Source organism: Ciconia boyciana, chromosome 4 (assembly GCF_034638445.1).
Source record: "Ciconia boyciana chromosome 4, ASM3463844v1, whole genome shotgun sequence".
Classification (NCBI taxonomy): domain Eukaryota; kingdom Metazoa; phylum Chordata; class Aves; order Ciconiiformes; family Ciconiidae; genus Ciconia; species Ciconia boyciana.
In genome coordinates, this window is record NC_132937.1 from 36,540,757 (window position 1) to 36,561,289 (window position 20,533).

The 20,533-nt window shown below is 38.5% G+C and overlaps 1 protein-coding gene across 5 annotated transcripts in view; it reads right to left on the reverse strand.

The window, feature by feature from the left end:
• Positions 1-203: 203 nt before the first annotated feature.
• Positions 204-20,533, reverse strand: part of IL6ST (interleukin 6 cytokine family signal transducer) — a 37,920-nt gene continuing 17,590 nt past the window's right edge. For 4 of the 5 annotated variants that reach the window (XM_072861001.1, XM_072860997.1, XM_072860999.1 and 1 more), the window contains exons 8-16: positions 15,458-15,540; positions 14,021-14,240; positions 12,717-12,893; positions 11,908-12,009; positions 11,209-11,355; positions 10,121-10,261; positions 8,736-8,832; positions 7,248-7,329; positions 204-6,382 (exon numbers count right to left, since the gene is read on the reverse strand). In XM_072861001.1, coding sequence (XP_072717102.1) covers positions 5,657-6,382; positions 7,248-7,329; positions 8,736-8,832; positions 10,121-10,261; positions 11,209-11,355; positions 11,908-12,009; positions 12,717-12,893; positions 14,021-14,240; positions 15,458-15,540 — 1,775 coding nt within the window. In that variant the 3' untranslated portion in view covers positions 204-5,656. The remainder of the gene's footprint in view (positions 6,383-7,247; positions 7,330-8,735; positions 8,833-10,120; positions 10,262-11,208; positions 11,356-11,907; positions 12,010-12,716; positions 12,894-14,020; positions 14,241-15,457; positions 15,541-20,533) is intronic. The other variant, XM_072861002.1, reaches the window with a different exon arrangement.

The window sequence follows — 20,533 nt, forward strand, 5'->3', positions numbered from 1 at the left end:
GCTCTCCGTTTCTTGCCTATGAGGTAGTGCCCAGACTCTTCTCCTTCTGTGGTTACTACTTAAGTCAGTCCTACAAAACACCGACTCCAGCACACAAGCCAAGTATGGAATTTTTTTTTGTTTTCTTTTTGTAGATTATGGACTAGACAAATGCAACATTCAGGCTCAGCTGGGTAGCAAAACATTCAAAACTGACCATAAAGTAAATTGTAGAAAGCAGAGTTTATATGACAATAAACATGCAGCTTGCAAAAGAATGAAGATAGTGTACTGGTATTAAAACACATTTCCATTTAAAGACAGCTTATGCAGCAATTTACAAGTTTAACCTCTGGCTGGAGTATGCAAGCCCTTTAAAGCTGGCATTCAAATTACCAATAGCTTAATCAGCCATACGTAAGTACATAGTAAAATTTGACTTAATGTTTACATTCACTAACCATCCAATCCAGCATCAAGGCACTTTCCTTGTTAGTATGTCTGTCCCTGTGTCCCACACCTCCGCTCACCTAGATGCATATATTGGCACAGCAACATTCGGTGACCAGTAACCTTGACCATAGACTCCTTAACCCCAAATAAAAGCACTTGGTTACTAGACAATCCATTGCTGTACTGAAGTGTCAGGCTACATGTGACACTGTAAACAAGACTGGTGTGTTAAAAAAACACGGCAAGTTGACTGGATCCATTAACGGATGTGCTTTGATATGAAGAAAAGCGATAGGTGTTACCAGTTTCAACACTGCCGGGAATGCCCATCTACGACGTCTGCCATCGCCGGAGAAAAACAGCCGGTGCAGGGTGCAGAAGACACATCAGTCTGAGCAGGAGGACGTGGAGCTTTCCAGCCGTCTATCGAGTTGTGCCATACATGTTTTTCATCTATTGTTACAGAAGTGTGCTTCTGCAGAGTATCAATGACTTTATTGCATTGAAATAAGAAAATTAGCTCTATCCCAGCTGAAACCAGGACACGCATATATCCCCTTCAAAGTTGTCTTTGACAATAAACACAGGTACTGGCTAAGGCTGCGTTCTGGGAGGTACTTACTGCCCACCCTCTCTCTGCACTAAAATTAAGGGCAGGGTGTGGGCAATTGTTGAGCCCTTAGTCATTAATTTTAAATTTGTGTGTATCAAATCTTGTGACCTTAAAAATGCATCCTTGTGCATTAAGTCAGCACTGCTTTCATTGTTAGGAATGGCTCAGATTGCACAAGTACTACAAAGGAAACAACAGTGAAAGCACACACACATATGCGTTTTAGCTTTTTTTTTTTTTAACTGATCCTTTCCCTTTTAAGGAAGAGAAATGGGACTTTAAGTCCAAGCTTTTTTTTTTTTTTTTAACTGATCCCTTCCCTTTTAAGGAAGAGAAATGGGAATTTGTGAGTCTAATGCAAGATACTTAATTTTACCCTTCTCCAGACTTCTGCACTTATACCTCCACTTCACTGCATTTTCTGGATCAAGAGCTAAGCTGAGGACTGTGGGGATGGCTGTAATTCCCAAATGGCTGTTTCATGACAAAAAAGTCAACATTTTTGTTACAAACTGCTTCCAAATAACATTAAAAGCAACTCTTGGGAGTTTAAAATAGCTGTATGTATCCACCCTAGCAAACAGACAAGAGGTTACAAGGGATTAATGAAGTTTTACAATCCGTCAGTCAGGAGAACTTTTTAACACAGCTAAAGGAACATATCCAAACAACAGTTACTCTCAATTACAACAACTGTCTCAGGGAAAATAAACCAGTATATTTAGTCCTATGTAATGCACATAAATTACAATTTAAAATGTGTATGTCCTGGAGTGGGGCTGACTTAACAATTTCAGAGTCTTTGGAGTTTCAGATCCCACTGTGAAGTCAATACCATAGCAACAGATATTGATGTGCATCTTGGATATTCATTAGACATGGCACTAATGAAACAAGTTCAGTTACTGAAGTTAGACTGGCATGGGGATTCCCACATATTGGGCACACTAAAGTAAGTTTTAACCATTTGGCAGTGCTCATGATTTACAGTCAAAGCTGAAGCTGCAAACCCCACCCCAGGCCATGGGGCTTCTCCAGTGCCCAAGAATGGGACTCAGCCCTCGCATGCAAACGCCCTCCTCCTCCCAGGGCCAGTTTTTTCCAGTCCTGATAATTAGCATTTTACTAGGCTGCTGTAGCACAGGTAGGCACCTGCTTGTCACAAACACTCCAGAACAAAGTTTAGAAAAATGTTTGCTCTGCTGTGCTGTGCACTGCCAGGTTAAGGCTTAACAGGCAGTTTAGTTTACTACAGTAGGGCATATGAAACATAATCCCAAGACTTTCATTACAGTAAGAGAGGATATGCCCAGACTAACTGTCCTGAAAGCAAACCAACACACCCCAGAAACAAACGCAACAACCTCCTGTTCTAACAGAACCACCACAACAGAACTACAGAGATAAATATATTAACTTTTCTTGTAAACAGAGGAGCAGTTAGCCAGCCTGCACTTAAGAGATGTTTCAAACATGCTAATACAGGAAAAATACTTCGTATTTCTATTAGCCTCCCTTCCCTGCCACCAAAGTAACAAGGTCTTTACAACTATTCTCCCACCCCTACCTGAAAAATTCCAGTCCAGGAAATCGAGATGGACATGAAAATGTCAATACTAAAGTGTGATTTTATTTTAATAATGCCTTTATTTTGTAAAGTGCACCATAGTTATTGGGGGGAAAGCTTTTTCTTTAATTACTATGTTAGGGCCAAGTTCAAAGAATTTCAGTGGATTGCTATAATTACATTACAGACACTCTAAAAACCTGTATGCAACTGTTTGATACAATTAGATTGTTATGATCCAAAGTACAAAATTAAGGTAAACCCTGAACACTACATGATATAACATTTGGCACATAGGTTTATGAACAAGCTGTAAACCTGTTATTTATATGTATTGTGGCTTCTACAAGCTGTTCACCCACCAGTATCTCCTGCTTAGTCTTTAGTATTTTAGCCCTAGATGAATGCACAAGCCTGAAAGACAGAACATAATGCTGCCAGCCAGGCAGAATTCTCTCTAGGATACAATCCTGTACAATTCTGTGAGTTTATTACCACTGGCCCATAAACAACAGAGAAAGAAAGATGCCAGAAGTGACAGGTCTGAACTCTTTTTAGCACAGACCTTTAAAAATGAGAATCTCTTGATGCTGTTTAACGTCGGAAATGGTCCATGATTAACAGCAACTAAGAACAAAATGCCTTCCCTTTACACAACAGAAAGGCGAACAGCAACTTCAGGAATAACTGAAGTTGTCCCTCAAATATGGCATATGCTATCAAAAGTTAGTATCACTGGATCACAAAAAAACAATTAAAAAAAGAGAAAGGAATCATCAGCATGTTTTTGAAAACATCTAGGCCTTTGAAGCCATGTTCAGACTAAGTAGCCAGGTTGTGGCCCACAATATTTCAGAGATGAGCAGGAGGTGGATTAGATGCACATGGCTGCAGGGCAGTTCTAATAAGCATGCACACTGCTCAACAGAGACTGTTCCTTTTACTTGTGGTTTCTACAGTCACTATGAAGTTTGCATAGAGAAGACAACCCATCCCCCAGTAGTAAAGTAACTGCTATTATTTTCCAAGAGGAATGTGTTCTGACAAAGGAATGCTCCTTCAACCTCTGAAAAAACAAGACAGTCTCTGCTGTCTCATGACAGCATAGCTTTCATTATGCCCTTACCCTCTGGGAGGAAGTTTGAAGGTGCTGAGACGGAGTGAGGAGAAAAGGAAGGGGAGTGGTTTGAAGAAAGGTGTAGTTATAGTAAGCTGCAACATAGCCTTTTAGTTTAAAAAAGTGCCCAGATACAAAAAATACTGTTGGGAGAAAGGAACTATGGAATACTGAAATGTTATTAAAGATTTTGCATTCTTTATCTGTTTTAAATAGTCCAGACTTCAAGAAGTCATTTTATGAATTTACTCGAGTATTGAATATCTTTGTAACAAAAACAGAAGACACGTGAACATTTATATGTATACCTGTCCTTCCACGCAAGCTGGCAGACAAGGAAAGTTGAAATGATACTGACACCTGCCTTTCCAGGGCCTTTGACAAGTGCTTTGCAGTACAGCAGCACCAGAGGTCACAGCACAAAAGGTTTCAGGTGGTCTTAAATACATAGTTCTTTTGCTGAAGGAGAAATAAAACCCTTGTTTTATTCTCACAACACAGCATTTAGTGTTTTGAATTAAGGTTTTATTAGTGTCAGGTTAGAAAGCTGACTAGACTAAGTTAAGGTTAAAAAAAAAAAATCTACAAGAGTGCCATAATTTCTAGTTATCATTGGAGAAGGGGTTTATTTTAATATAATTTCATTTTTCTTTAAATCCTGGAGACAGTCTCCAAGAATTATCTTCTTCAATAAAATGCAAACTGTATGAACAGGGGAAAAGTGAGACTTAAGAAAAAAATAAGGGATTTTAACAACCACCTAAGTGTTATTTATGGCTCATGATTGCTAATAGATACATACTACCAGTAACATTCCAATTCAGGGTACCGGTTTTGGTTTTTCTTCTGAGAGCTTCAATGACTTCAATGCTTTGTTTTTTGCTGCTTTCAGTTTCAAGGAGGTCCTGCGGCATTAGCAGTGAAGTTGCAGCACGCTAATCGTTATAGTCAATCAGGAAGAAGGTCATATTCCCTTTCTCCTGAGCAGTTAGAAAAATGGTAAAAACTTACAGCTTGTTACTTGCCTCTCAAGCTGTATACAGCAAAGGTGCACTTATTAAACAAAGGCAATTTATATGACCAGAAATGTATGGTAGAATCAGATAATGATTTGGGTACAAAACCTTTTAATAACTGTTAATCTGTGTTTTCATCTGGATTTTTAAACTTTCGAACATGAGACTGAGTTGCTGTGCATCAAGTTGCAAGGCACATTTTTAGGCCAAATTATTATATAGTTCAAGTGCACGCATATCTAAATGTAGGCAGAATATCAATTACTAGAGTAGCATTCAGAGTCAAGCAATCATGGTGTTTTCTTATTTGCACACCATAGCAAGTTCTATTTAATTTTTATAATTTTTAAATGGGGATAAACATGATTTGCATGTCTGGTAAGCTGGAAACTGAGACACTGGGCCAAGTCAAAATTCAGAAAGTCAATCAAGCTACTGAAAAGTATATGATGCAAGTATTCTTCCATGATAGAATACTAAGCTTCAGTCTTACTTTTGCACAAAGATGCTCCAAGCAACTAAAGCTGGCTTTTTAGGCTTGTATACTGTCGCAAATGGAAGTATTTCTTCTAGGAGGTCTACTGGTTGATGTGATTAATTGAAACTTGCCATTTTCAATCATGTGTAGATCTGATATGACAAGACACAAAAAACCAAAGGTAGCACAAAGGCTTGTTCAGCTATCCAGACATAAGATTTTATGTAGTGCATAAAGGTAAGTCTCCAGTAGGTGTGGACTCCAAATTTTCCACAAAAACAGTGTCCTTATTGTACTTTGTCAAATTACTCTTCACTTAATTTCAATATTTCTATCTGCATTCAGATAAAAATACCTAGCTTAATTTATCAGAAACACAGGAGAAAGTGTGAACAGGCACTAATGAAGGCCTAAACAGAGCCAGTCTCTTCTCTCACTGAGGCATATAGCCCCCTTGTCTCACAGTCTGCGGGAGGTAACTTTTTGGCATTTCATCAACTGATGGTGGATTTCTTTCCACTGTTTCAGGTCTCACAGTTTGTCCTTCAGTATTTGTCTGTACAACATCTGATAGAGCAGCTTCCTGGGTATTTTTTCCCAGCCCAAGGCCCAACGGCTGTGAACTCTGACCTGAGATCTGCAGCTGTGCAAATCCAACAAGATCCCCCTCATTAGCAGGAGTAATTTGCTTTGTTCTTTCAAAGCATGGCCTGTCTGTGTTGGTTTCATCCTGACCACCATTTTGTTTGAAATACTGCTGCCTCTGTGTTGTACTGTCACCTCCTCCAGCATGATCCTCTGATCTCTCTTCTGAATCTAGCAGTGGCTGAGTCGACTCAGACCTTGAAAAGACTTGTACAGGTGTTTGGTCTCTGTAGCCATTAAGTACTACAGTTGAATACTGTACAGTGCTTGAAGTGTTTTGTGTAGTTTCACCTTCGTCGCTGTCAGAGACGCTTTGCCTAGGAGAAGACATGCATGAGGACCCTCCAATACCACTGCTGTGCCCTTCTGAAGTATTTTTTTCCTTTTTAAGCAAGTCAAAGGGTTTTAGATCTTGTTCTGAAAAAGACTTCTTGTCATCAGCTTCTATTTCTACGACGCTTACATCTGTAAAGCTGCCTTCTGGGTACATCTGATCTTTGGAACTAAAGTTATGCTGAAAGAAAGAGATGGATTCTGCCTAAGAGGAAGGTTATGTTAAAAATCAAAAACCCCATTAAATATCTGAATTTTTATTCTGTAATTGTTTTGAGTTTCTCCATATAAGTTTTCTCCTTACTAAGTTTGGCAGTATCTCCAAAGTATCTGTTACAAAATGAAGGACATAGCTTTGCTTCCAACACAAAGTCTTAATTATGCAGCTATTCTAAAACCATAGTGGGTGTGCAAGCTTTGCTCCAAGTTTAATTATTCTTAAGAGCTGTAAACGTAGAACCCATTTGCTGTGCAGCATAGGAATGTTCCATATTGAGGCCATATGTACATTACTTCCAATAATGTAGTCAACATCACAGCACTTCTTCACAGAAGTTAGCCTCAGTTTATTGAGCAGAATTTGCTATGTCATTCACCCCACATGGGGCATAAATTTTGCTGCCATCTCCTCATCCATGAGGAACTCTTAGAGCTTTCTCTCTCATTCATGACTTAACTGTGCAAGCAAGTCACTTCAGGGTTTTAAGAATAGGAGTCATGAATTCTGTTTACTTAATCCTGATTTCCTGTGAATGAGTAAAATAGTTAGGACTTGACCCTTCCAACTAGTAAACTGAATATAATTCACAATGTTAAAGCCTGCTCTATGTTGTGAACTTGTGCTAAGGGCCATGTATTTCTAATGCTGAATCTATTGATGCAATAAAGTCTTCTAACCATATCATATAACAATGTCATGAAACCTAACATCCAGGCTTTTTTTCCTTGAAATCTGTCTGTGCTAGAAGACAGAGGACTCCCACTGGGTAGTTTATTTGAAACCTTGTGGACTAGGAAGATACAGGATGCAGAAAGATGAGTATTACCTTAGCTGGAACTTGAGGAGACCACTGAGCAATGTTACTCTTGGATGGATCAGGGACAATAGGCCAGATATGCTTTTTAATTCTGTGAAAGATTAAAAACAGAATAAAATTACAAGATGCACTCCCCAAATTCCTATGTTGACAGGAAGTACTGCATAATCCAGGACACCACTCCCTTAACAGAGCAATTTTGCAGTAGTATTTATTTCCAAATAGGAATGCTTCCTGCACTTCTTTACATCTTTTTAAGATGCTGCACTACTTAGCAAAACACAGCACTGCACTTACAACTCCTCCACACATTAGATGTAGCCATCCAACTTAAGGCAAACCAACAAATGGTAACAGTTAGTGAGGGATTTTCAAATTTATAGCACTCTAGAATCTACAGAGCAATTATTTAGGTAAAGTCTATGATGCATGTCAGTATAAAAATTCATAGTTATCTTAAAGAAGCAACAGTGTATATATCATAGCTGTCAAAATCTAATCCAATTTTGCAGCTAAAAATAAAGTGAAATTATTTGAAGAATAACTTGCTTGGTCTTTTGTAACTCTGAACTCTTAAGAATGTAGTAACTATTACTTAACAATAGAAGTTTCTAGGTAAGTCACCCCCAACCAAACTTTGAAACTGATGCACCTATCCTGCTCTTTATAAACAGGCTCCAGCAACAGATCCTCTGTAAGAGAACTCTGAAGAACATTGCAAGATGGGCTTTTCAACTGACATCCATTAAGAACTGATTTTAGAAGCAGCAGGGAGGTCAGAAGGAAAAGGGCACAAAATGCTGTAATTAGAAAGAAAAGACAGTTGACTGGGGACCTGGGAGAGGTGCTACTCCTTGCCAGGAAAAACAATTCAGCAATAAGCTTTCAGCTAAAGCCACAGACAAGAGCTCTGGGGTAGAGGGAGCAGGAGAAGGCAGGATGTTTCCCAGCAGATAATAAACAGGCACAGAGTTTGACAGGTTATGCAAGGTAGATAAGTAAGATGTCTGCCTGATTTTTTTGGCTGTAAAGCTTAAAGTTTGCTAACACGGTAATTAAATAGCTTAAATACAGCCAGATATTTACAAGCCAGATAAATACAGCAAACAGATATTCTGTGCTTCACAAACTGGGGACCATCATTCCACTCTCATATGATAACTAAGAAAACAACACAGACAGTATACCCTGATCAAAACCTAACAAACCTAATTCTGAGAGACTCTAGCAAGGAAAGCAGGAATGTCCTTGCAGGATTGAGTCATGGAACATTTAGTTTGTGTGCTAATTGTTAGCAGTAAGAAATTAGCATCAGAAGAGGCCCTGATTTCTCAAGGAAAACACAAAAATTTTTATCACCAATCAATGTATGTGTGTTTTACCTTCTTTTTCTGACCTAACTGCAGAATATTTACTTGTTTGTATTGAATTATTGCCATCTCTCTGTTATGCCCAGAAACATCAGCAGCATAAGAGAAAGACTTCATTTATACTTACAAGTCACGTTTGTTGAAGCAAAACAAAACTCCAAGGAGCACAATCAACAGGAACGCTAGACACACAGGTACAACTATGGCTTCAATTTCTCCCTTCCCTGAAGAAAATGAAGAGAAGCAGTTACAGCCCACTTTGGCATTTAAGGAAGTCAGCAGCAGCATACATTCCCAAAGGGAGAGAGAATCTGAAACTGCATGCACCCGCAGCGCTCAGCCTTAAGCTTCACCTTCAGAAGAACCTTTTCACCATATGAAAAGAGCCTGTTGGTGAAAACATGAAAAGGTCTGTCCCAACAATCTAATGCCTTGCATCAAGAAAACACAGGTTGCTCTAGAAGCTGTAATACTGATAGAGCAAGTCATTTTACAGTTAGGGCAGATATGACAGTAACATCTATGTGAATTCATCTGTGGTCCAGGTGTTTCAGTGGCCTACTGGCTGCCATAACAACATCATGGTCAAATAAGTAATGTAAGCAAAGTCACTAGTCACCCATCAGTTTATTCTGTACACAAAAACATTCTGTGCCTGCAAACACTTAAGGTTGCATTATTGTTATGTATTCCTTCCAGTATTATACACATTCTTAAGTAAAACTTACAGAATGCTTAGGGAAGAGCAACACTATACAGAAAAAAAAATATAAAACCCTGCTAAACCTAAAGAAGTGCTTTCCACAACTAAGTTCAGTGAATATTGGTGCTCTTACCACTACAAATAGGAAGCACTCTCTAAAGCTGAACATACAATAAATTTAACTCTTCAGAATGAGTCTCTGTAGAGAACTGTAGCAAACTTCACTAGTAATATGAATGAGAATGCAGAACCTGAGGAAGGGTTGTAAGAATGGCACACGCTGACTAGCATGTAGATTAGCAGATCAAGATCCCAGCACAGCTCTGCAGCTTCTCAGGACACCGGTATCAGGACAATAAAGGCCAACCTACCTTCAGATTAAAACAAAGACTGGACTCTTTAAGACCAGGCTAGGAGATACCAGACACCAGAAGAGAAGAGAAGAGAAGGGCACTGAGTAAATCCTAATGATTCACACGAAGTTGGGACAAAAGAATACTATAACCTAAAGTATACAGAAAATGCATCCAAAACCAGCGTGTTTGCCAAGATAAAAGAGCAATCCAGGAGACCTGCAGAGAATAGCTTGTCCACTGTATAATCAGAAAAAATCTGGACTAAACTACCTCTTTGTGATTGAGTACGAGATAGGCTGCCTGGATATCGTGCACCTCGTGAGTATGACTGCGACTGAAACTTTTTTCTCCTAAATAAAATCACCTTCCCCTCTTATCAGATCATGCACAGACCCTTGCTATACTGTTGCAACATTACTTCCTACTTCTACTAATTGTGCCACTCTTCCTTACCAAATTTTTGTGTAGTAAATGTAAAATCAGGTCCACTCCTGCCTCCTTCATCTGTGTATGCCATCATCCGCACAGTATACAGTGTGTCACTGGTTAGAGAAGAAAGGGTATACTCTGTCTTGGAAGGATCCACTGTCACAGCTGAAGAGAGGAAAAAATTTATACTAGTTTTCTGTACAATTTTATTAGATCTTCACAAACACAGTAGCATTAGGACATCACGTCTTCAGATGGACAAGACAGTTTTAGTAGAATGCATGGCTGTATGGAAAATAACATACATAGACTACAAACTTGTACAAGAAATGCTGAGGTTTGTTTGTTTCTGTTCACGTATTTGAATTTAGTCTCTTTCTTGATGATATTTTATGTGTTAATTTCCTGTGGTTTTTTTTTCCCCCCAGAATGTAGCTACAAACTAAACTAGTAGTAAAGTTGAGGCTTAAAGGTCTCTAATAAGCAGAATACATGGCTAACTAGAAATAGCTAGTTATTAACTAGAAAAAACATGGTTAACTAGAAATAACAAGAAGTAGGGTAAGCATAAGTAATTGACCCTTCCAATTTAAGCAAATCTAAAGAAGAAAAACTTTTGATAGTGCAAGCTCCCTGTCTTATGTCTGCAGGTCATACACACTACTGAACTAAAATACACTTCAAACAAGATGTTTTACATCAGTAATACATTGATCCAGAGTTCCAGGAGGATTAAAACTCTTTTTTTTTTAAGGCTTTATCATATTTAAATGCAGTCAGCTCCTTTACATCTCGAATGGTCTAGCTTCATCTTGCTATACCATCACCTCATCCTGTGTTTAGATAGAAAGATGGGAGCACAATACCCGCAAATCAGCTTTCAGAAACTAAACTCAGTACCCTGTTATACACAGACTGAATGTTCTGAATTCTTTATTAGGGACTTTTCTGTTCAGTATGGAGGACAGCTATGCCTCAGACATCAGCTTTATGTCATCAGAACAGACTGTCAGCCACACTCGATTCTGTATCTTGTTTTTAAGGAGCATGTATTAGGAAGGAGACAGATGGAATAATTCAGTGCCACAAAGCACTTCTCTGCTTTCTGTTACCTGTCTCATTTCCATCGATAGTTTTGTAAAATATGGTGTAACTTCTGATAAATCCATTTTGTTCATCCACTGTGAGATGGTTCCATGTCAAAACAGCTTCAGCTTTTCCTACTTTTTTTGTCTGAACGGTTGGTCCTTTTGAAGGACCTGTAATGGGAGATGAAGATTAGGCACCCTCGCATCCACAGAAGCAGTGTATTAATGAGCACTGAATTGCTACTGCATAAAAACTTCAATGGAGTACCTGGACTAACTTATCTGCAAAGCATTACTTTCAGACAACATAGCAACTGAAAAGATGTTTTAAAAGAGAAACCTTCAGGAAAAAACATATGAAAAACAGTAATCAGCAGCTCACATGAAATCTTCAACTGTAGTTAATTAGTCTTGGCTTCATACTTGAAATTTAAAATAAATTAGCATAGTAATATTACTGTACCAATAAAATAACAAACTCATACCAAATTATCTGATAAAGGTTGGAAAAAGGGAAAGAGTCAGCCACAGACATCTGTTTAACTCCTAAATACTGTAAATAAGCAGAATAGATATTAATAGAAGGGACAAGATCAATTATGTCAGACGACCCTCAAGCATACGACCATTTTTCATTACGTAGTCCACACTGAAGCAAAGGTCTCATTATTTTTAGTCAAGAAAGTCAGTTTATGTGCTCCAAGATGACTATTTGGTACTTACGATCCTGCTGAAGATAAGCCTTCACAGACTGTCCACTTCCCTGACCATCAGCATATAGAGGGTACACAGTGATCAAGTAACACTTGAATGGCTTTATATCACCTAATAAAAGGAATTTAAAATGTGTTGTTTCACAGACAGTCAAATTCCTCACCATCCTTCTCATTTACTTCAGATACAGGGTTCTGGGTTTTGGCTGTTTTGTTAGATGCACTTGTATCTAATGCAGATGGCTATTTTTTTCTAGAGATCATTGATATACTGCTCCAAAATGTTAACTAAAGGAACAATATAATGGTTCACATTCAAATATTAAATTTAATAAACAGACTTCATAGAAGTCTGTTTTTTTCTAATTTATTTTAAATAAAAAGCCTTTATCTGTCTGCAGCACTGAACCCCCACATTATTGTTTTAAGCCACTGATCATAATCTGAAAACAACTGTAAAGCTGATCAAGTTTCATTGTTTGAACTGAAAGAGGGATCAGAGAATTTGATTCTGAAGGAACTCAGCCTGTTCACTATTTTAATGGTTTCCAAGAACAAGAAGCCTAAAAACAAAATGCAGATAAAACCCTTGCTGTTATATAATATAAATTTCAAAATGCAAAATGAGATAGTTTTATATTTGACAAAAGTATACAGATACTTTCACACTCATGATAAACTGAGAAGCCCTCAGCATTATCCCAGATTCCAGTCCTACAATAAAATTCTAGTCAGCGTGAGGATGTTCCTCACTTTGAGGATACTTACTAGGTTTTTAGAGTGTTCTACAAAGTATTTGTAGACTTATGAGCTAAATACCTTTTAAGTATGTTCCTTGAACATTTCCTGGTTCATTCTGCCATTCTATGATGCAGTCTGAGCTGTTGGACACCAGGCACCATTCAACCACATACTTAAGAACATAACTGTTAGGAGCAGTCCACCCTACCCATAACTTGCCATCTTTAGGTAGTGTTCTAACATTCTTCACAGGAGCTGTGATGAAAGAAAACAGAAAAGTGGTAAATATTGACAGTTCTTCCAGCAGATATTAATAATAATATCTATTTTGTCAATTGTGGATACTTTTGGGTTGCTGTGATGGTGACAATTTGACAGAACCTAAGTAAACATAAAAGCCATTTTCTGAAATTTGGAAGCTTACATCTGAATCTCTGTATCGGAGATTCAAAATAAGCAGTATTAGGCTATTTAAAAACTGGAAATTAGACTCAGCTTCTCTGTTCTCAAACACAGTAAGTTGCCTTATTGCACAGTAAACAGATACCATGTTTCTTCCAAAAGAAAGGGCCTACTTCTCCAAGAAATCAAACCCTGAGACACTTCTAAATTCCCATTCTAAACCTCACACATGTACCTTACCAAGTACTTTTGGCTGCAATGCTACTCTGTTTGAAACATACCCTTAATTAGTTCAGCTAATAGTTTTAGAACCTGTGGCTCTCCCTTGGTGTTTACACTGAAAGCAGCATCTGTCTGTATACTTATTTTTTGCTTCCTGTCCTGGTAGGGTTCAGATTGTCTAAGAGGAGGCTGGAAGTAAGGAGAAACCAGTTTGTAGTTACTACTACTGCACAACGAAAGGAATGTGAACAGTAGGGAAACAGTGGAAGTAGATGACAAAGCAACCAGGCAAGATACTGAAAATGTGGGAGAGTGAGACTGTGACAAGGGGCGGGGGTGGGGGGGTGGGTGGGGAAGAAGGAGATCAGAAAGCAGAAGGAAGAAGAACAATGACAAGATGGTATACACATGAAGTAAAGGATGCTTGCTACTCCAACCCTTTGATTTTTTAAAAAGAAAACAAAAATGTCTGCTATGCTAAGAAAAGAAACAATACGGAATATAGTGCATAGTAGCTCTAAGGATCAAAAAGAACAGCAAAATAGCACATATAGCTTCAAATGAACCTGTGAGTACATAAATCCACACATTCCCTAGTATACAACTGGTAGCATAATTATAAAGCATAAGACTGTAGATACATGCAGTAATACTTTAATTATGTGTCTATGTAAAAGGTATCATTTTACAACACTGAAGATTTCTTATAACAAAAGCCATGCACATGCATTTGAAAGAGACATTACTAGGACACTAACTTTTTGAATTACTTGCTGGGATAAGTAAAACTGATGGAGGGGATGCCCCGACTCTGTTATGGGCAATCACAGTTACTTCGTAAGTTCCATTTGGCAGCTTTAGTGTAAGGTTGGTGGTATTAACGTTGTATTTCTCTGGTGGACTGGAGAGAGATGATTTAGCTCTGACAGTAACTTCATAATGCAAGATTACTCCATTGGCTTCAAATGGCTCCAATGCCTGTTAGAAACACATCTTTGATTAGACTGATACTGAACAACCATGACTTAACCTTTATTGTCTGATGCATAATTTAAAAATCTGAGAGCAAGACAAGTTACGTAGATCAAATAACTGCATATTTAAGGAAAATGCAAATAACCTGCATTCATTTCTGTAAAGCAGTAACTTCCAGAACTATTTCTGGTTTAAGTCCTCTTTTTCTTGGCTCACAATCCTACCTAGTAGTTTAATAAAAGCTAAAGATTGCAAGAAAGATTGTAAAGACTGTAGAACATGTGTTGATAAAACCTGCATTTTATGTGACTTTACAACACAATTACATAAAAGGAATCCCGCGTCTTAAGCTGTGTTGAACGCGAATGCAAAACAGCCCAAGTCGTCTTCTTTTATTACACACTGAAAAATACTTGTTTCTGTGTTATCTAATAACACAGAAAAATACTATGTTCCTGTGTAACGATATTAGTTTTCAGATAACTTAAGAGAAAATTGTTGAAACTTTAAAGTAGCACCACTTTTTCTATTCTAAGCTAATAATGTCAGAAGTAGCACATGGCATATGAGTTACGTCAGAAAACGCCGCCATATCAATATACATGTAACTTCACACAAGCCACCTAGTAATAGGGAAAAAGTAATAATAAAAAGACAGTTAGATCAAATGTGACAAAGTTCATAGACCAAAAGCAAGCAGGAGATGGGGACTGATCATAATTGCATTCACTTTCTCAGCCCTGGACCAATCAGCCAACTAGACACAGCAGCCTACTGCATGCAAATGTGCAGTGCTGTATTTAATAAGTTTGGCCTCTGGAATGTCTCTAGGCTTAATGGATTTTGCAGCTGGAGTACCCCTGTCCAGACAGTGTTACAAAAGTTTTAGGACACAGCGGAAGGCATAACATGAAGGTTTACTTTGTTCAAGTGAAAGTTTCCAATTCCACAGACTGCTTAAGGACAAGTCAGGAATCTGAAAGTGTATTCTGTATACTCTGGATCACAGATGTGTGTTAGTTAACTGATGGCCTTTACATTTGTACTTTTAATTTTTCGTAACTAATTATTATAATAAGAATACTAAAGTCACTTCTCATATCAATCAAACCTGTACTATCCCAACTATCTACTCAAGTTTGTTGAGGTAAATTTTGCACTTAAAACCTCATGTTTTATAAAAGAATGCTCAGTTCCTGCAGTTTATCGTGTTGCTTTACCTTCCACATCAGATGCACAGTCCAGGAAGCTGGTGAGCGAGATGCATCAATGATCCTCCATATGGGTGGTCCTTTAGATGGTTCTGATGAAAGAAACAATGTTTAATAGTAGAAATATTTTCATTTAATCTGTTTGAATGCATCCTTTGACTATCATTAGATGCTTACTTTTTTTTTAAAAAAAAGCATATACAAAAAGTGTTTCCTTAGTTCCTCAGAGAAAATAATGCTTGGTATATTAAGTGGAACACCTGCATGGAAAGATTTCCTGAAGGGATGAGCAAAACACCAGTTCCAAGTGTACAGTATCAAAATAACTGAGAGTCACCATGCTAAGCATCTGCAACAATGGGCTGACGGTGACAGTGCTGAGTGAGGCATGACCAAACCTGCACTATGCAGTCCGTGTCCGGAGGCACAGCCCTGCACGTCTGTATACTGCAAATCTTGCTATGGCCTGTAGCTGCAACACTCTCCCTACCCCTCAGTATCAAGTCACCTAAAAAAGGAAAGTACAGAAAAGGTAACAAGGAGACAAATTTCTCCTGTCAGAATTCCCCAAGTTTCCTATATCCTTTATGCTAAAAAGGGTAACAGAACTGCAGTACTTTTGTACAATACTACAATACTTTCTGGCATTGGTACTGTAAAAAATTCAAGCATTATTTCCACTACAAATTTCATTTCAAAGTAGAATGAATCAATCTATTACAGTGCATAAAGCAATAAAAAGTGGCCAATCCTTTGTGAGGACATTAGCCCTAATAGAAAGATGACCTTAAAATGCATTTATATTTATAATCTTGCTAGACTGTATTTTCTCTAGGAGCTCTTTTACTGCATTTTTTATATTAATCATTACGAGTTTTTGGCTGTTTTATGTCCAAAACACAGTATCAAGGCTACAGTGTGCATCTTGTCTCTTATTATGCTTTACATCAGGAGGGAAGAACTGGGAACTGAGGCAAAGAGAGCTCTTTCTTAACAATCTCATTTGAGTATCTTGATCTGATTCACATGAAACAGAAGCAATTACACATCTTGCCTAACATAGATCATGAATGCAACATGACGTGCCTTACATTAATTTCCTACTATAACACCTTTGTTCTGAGCGTAAAATAAGACACTGGTACTTAATCACTAACAGCAGTATTTTTGCAAAGCCCATCACCACAGCAGAACAGCAACACAGCCTAAATAGGCAGGCAGTCTTGAAATCCTCATTGCTCAGGTTGAGATAGTAACCACAGAAAACAAAACCATATTGTCATTAGGAATTGAAAAGAAGTGACTAGAATACTGAAAGAATATGTTACAGCATCCCCCCCAGAGAAAGTAAGTTTTGTGTAGAGCTGAAGCAATGCCATTATGCACACATAAATTCCATTTTGTTTAAGCAAGTAGGGTATATACTACAATCTTTCTCTTACTTCTCCAATATAACATGACATGTGAATTCAATCAAAATTCATTACTGGGAACTCAATTAGGATAAATAAGGACAGATTTCTGATCCAGTGCAGTTAAGCTCCAAGCACAAAGTGGTGTTTTGACAATGAAACCTGTATTGGTTTAACTCTGTTTAAAGACATACACTGAAATCCTGCACTGAATAGACTGCTTAAGAAGAGGGCGCCTTGGAAGGCACTAAGGAACAGATAGGATATTACAGAAAGGAGACCAGGAAGAGTGCAAGCAGGAAAGGTTAAAGCGCATTTAAAAAAAAAAAATCAATCAGGCTGACTTAGAAGCTAAACAGATATCACAAAGTATTTGTAGCAGTTGGAGGGAAGAATAGTTTCCCTACTGGGTGTCAAGCACACAACCAGAAGGTCCATTCATTAGCTCCATATGGGGTAGGTCTGTATAGGCCAGAAAGAAAGCCAATCTTGCAGGCTATCAAAGTAGCAATGAAATGGAAGCGGGACCAAGCTAAAGTAGTTTCACTCCTCACAACCCTAGAATTGGAAGAGAACAGTTTCTAACTGATAATAACCAAGTTCCCGGAAAAACAAGACGTTAAATCCCCACATTGTTTAATTATCTTTAAAGTCAGAAATCAGCAAGTGATTCCTAATGCTTCTGCTACTGATGATTCAGGAGGAAGCCAAATAAGCTTTTAAAATCAAATCCCTTTGAGGATGATTCATTAATTCTAGAATCCCCAGAAATCACAGTGCATATTATTGTAATATACACAGCTATGCAGCAAACCTGCTCTGCTGGATATAAAGACCCTTGGCGACAGTTACTACTCGGAGGTACAAAGTAGATGTTTCCTGATAAGGATTAGGTAGTAAAACAATTGCCAAAAGATTTCAAAATTGCCGGAATGCTTGCATTACTCTTCAGCATCATGATTGTACATTTATGCCTTTGCATTTAAGGATTCCGTTGAAACTTCACTTGATAAGTTACAGTACTTAACACTTGGAAACATAACACTTGGATAAAGCCATACAGAAATACAGAAGTATACCTTCCTGAATATAGTATCTATATAGAATATAGATACACCTGTATCTTGGCAGCTTGCTACTGAGACAAACACCATATCTTTTGCATACAGAAGGCAAGCAGATGTGGAATCTTCTGGGATATGGGTCTAACAGTCTTAGACAAAGCACAACACCTAAAAGTCAGTTTTATAATTTGATTGAGGGCAATAATAATGGTATAAATAACAAAGTGTGCAGTGTCTGCTTGTTTCATTTAATCTTTGCAATAGGCAACCGTGCAGTAAAAACTGACAAATAAAATTTTGGTACAGGTTTTGCCAAAACTGCAACCTCAAGTCCGTTCTCTGAGCTTGACACTTGGTAGAAAAAGGATCAGGGAACTACAGACCTCATGAGCTCCTTTCCAACTTAAAGTTATCCCACTATCCTATAAATTTGCAAGTGTACCTAGGCATTTGCAAGAGGTGACCACACCTCTGAAGTTGTCTGTGAGCAAACTCAGAACAGGAAATTATTTTACTGTCAACATATTGCTACAATAGCAAAAAAATGCTAACTGATTAGCAAGCAATGTAGAAAAAGTGCGACTATCCTGTTATCATTAGGAAGGAACAGATTTGTTGAAATGCTACAACAATTTGTTGAAATGCTGTTCTACCAGCAGAAAACAGACTGTATTTACATTTGCAGTTGTCATGGTTTAACCCCAGCTAGCAACTAAGCACCACACGATGGGTGTGGACAATTAGAAGAGTAAAAGTGAGAAAACTCATGGCTTGAGATAAAGATGGTTTATTAGGTAAAGCAAAAACTGTGCACACAAGCAAAGCAAAGCAAGGAATTCATTCACTCCTTCCCATCAGCAGGCAGGTGTTCAGCCATCTCCAGGAAAGCAGGGCTCCATCACATATAATGGTTACTTGGGAAGACAAACACCATCACTCCGAATGCCCCCCCCTTCCTTCTTCTTCCCCCAGCTTTATATGCTGAACATGACATCATAGGGTATGGAATAGCCCTTTGGCCAGTTTGGATCAACTATCCTGGCTGTGCCCCCTCCCAGCTTCTTCTGCACCTGGCAGAGCATAGGAAGCTGAAAAGTCCTCGACTAGTGTAAACATTGCTTAGCAACAACTAAAACATCAGTGTGTTATCAATATTATTCTCATACTAAATCCAAAACACAGCACTATACCAGCTACTAGGAAGAAAATTAACTCTATCCCAGCCAAAACCAGCACAGCAGTGTATCACAACTAATGGCACAGGTATTCCTCAACAGCTTACTGCACACCGAAATTAGTTCATTTTACCTTCAGCAAGAAGCAAGACACTAATGTAGGGTGTTCTGACACCAATAGAGGTTCAGATTCAAGAAGATACCAGTTAGCACCTCTCAAGCATCTATTAAAGACATTAAATTAGTTCCAGTTCAGTCTAAGTGGGCTATTCAGATGAATGCCAAAAGGAAAAATAGACCACAGAAAGGTAAATTTTACATCAAAGCCTGGGGCTTTTATTTGGAGAGCAATTAAAGAGCCAAATGCATAGGTCTAGGTTGTGTCTGTATATACACTGCATGTATTTTTGTTCTGTTAGTGGAAAATGCAAGAATGCACTATTTGAGAACAGGATTTTTCATACTGTAACAAATGCATGGGTGTGTTTTTAATGTCAGTGTTCCAATAATTACTGCTCAGTTACTGTTGTGCAACTTTATTTTGTACGAGTTTACAGTTGCTGCAACAATTGCTAAGTCATGAAATGCTGCAAAAAACCCCAGCCAACAACAACAACAAAAAAATCAGTAACGCAAAACACTAAACATACTCAACTAATGGTTTTGGCACAACTCAGTGGCAGAAGGCACAGTTGCTGTAGTTAAGAACAAACTTGCAGGAGAGCCTCTCTAGTGGGGAAATACTGCAATGACTTCCATGAGCTGTGAAGTATATTAAATTCATAACACAGTGAATAGTAGTTAGTTTAATGCCTGTCCTGGTTTTGGCTGGGATAGAGTTAATTTTCTTCCTAGTAGCTAGTATGGGGCTATGTTTTGTATTTGTGCTGAAAACAGTGTTGATAACACAGGGATGTTTTAGTTGTTGCTAAGTGGTGTTTACACTGGTCAAGGCCTTTTCAGCTTCCCATGCTCTGACAGGTGCACAAGAAGTTGGGAGGGGGCACAGCCAGGACAGCTGATCCAAACTGGCCAAAGGGCTATTCCATACCATACGACATCATGCTCAGTAGTGTATAAAGCTGGGGGAAGAAGAAGGAAGGGGGGGACGTTCGGAGCGATGGCGTTTGTCTTCCCAAGTAACCATTACACATGAGGGAGCCCTGCTTTCCTGGAGATGGCTGAACACCTGCCTGCTGATGGGAAGGAGTGAATGAGTTCCTTGCTTTGCTTGTGTGCCCAGCTTTTGCTTTCCCTATTAAATTGTCTTTATCTCAACCCACGAGTTTTCTCCCTTTTACTCTTTGGATTCTCTCCCCCATCCCACCAGGGAGGAGTGAGCAAGCGGCTGTGTGGTGCTTAGTTGCCAGCTGGGGTTAAACCACAACAATGCCACAGTATATTTCAAGCAATGCATGTGTTCATGAGCAACTG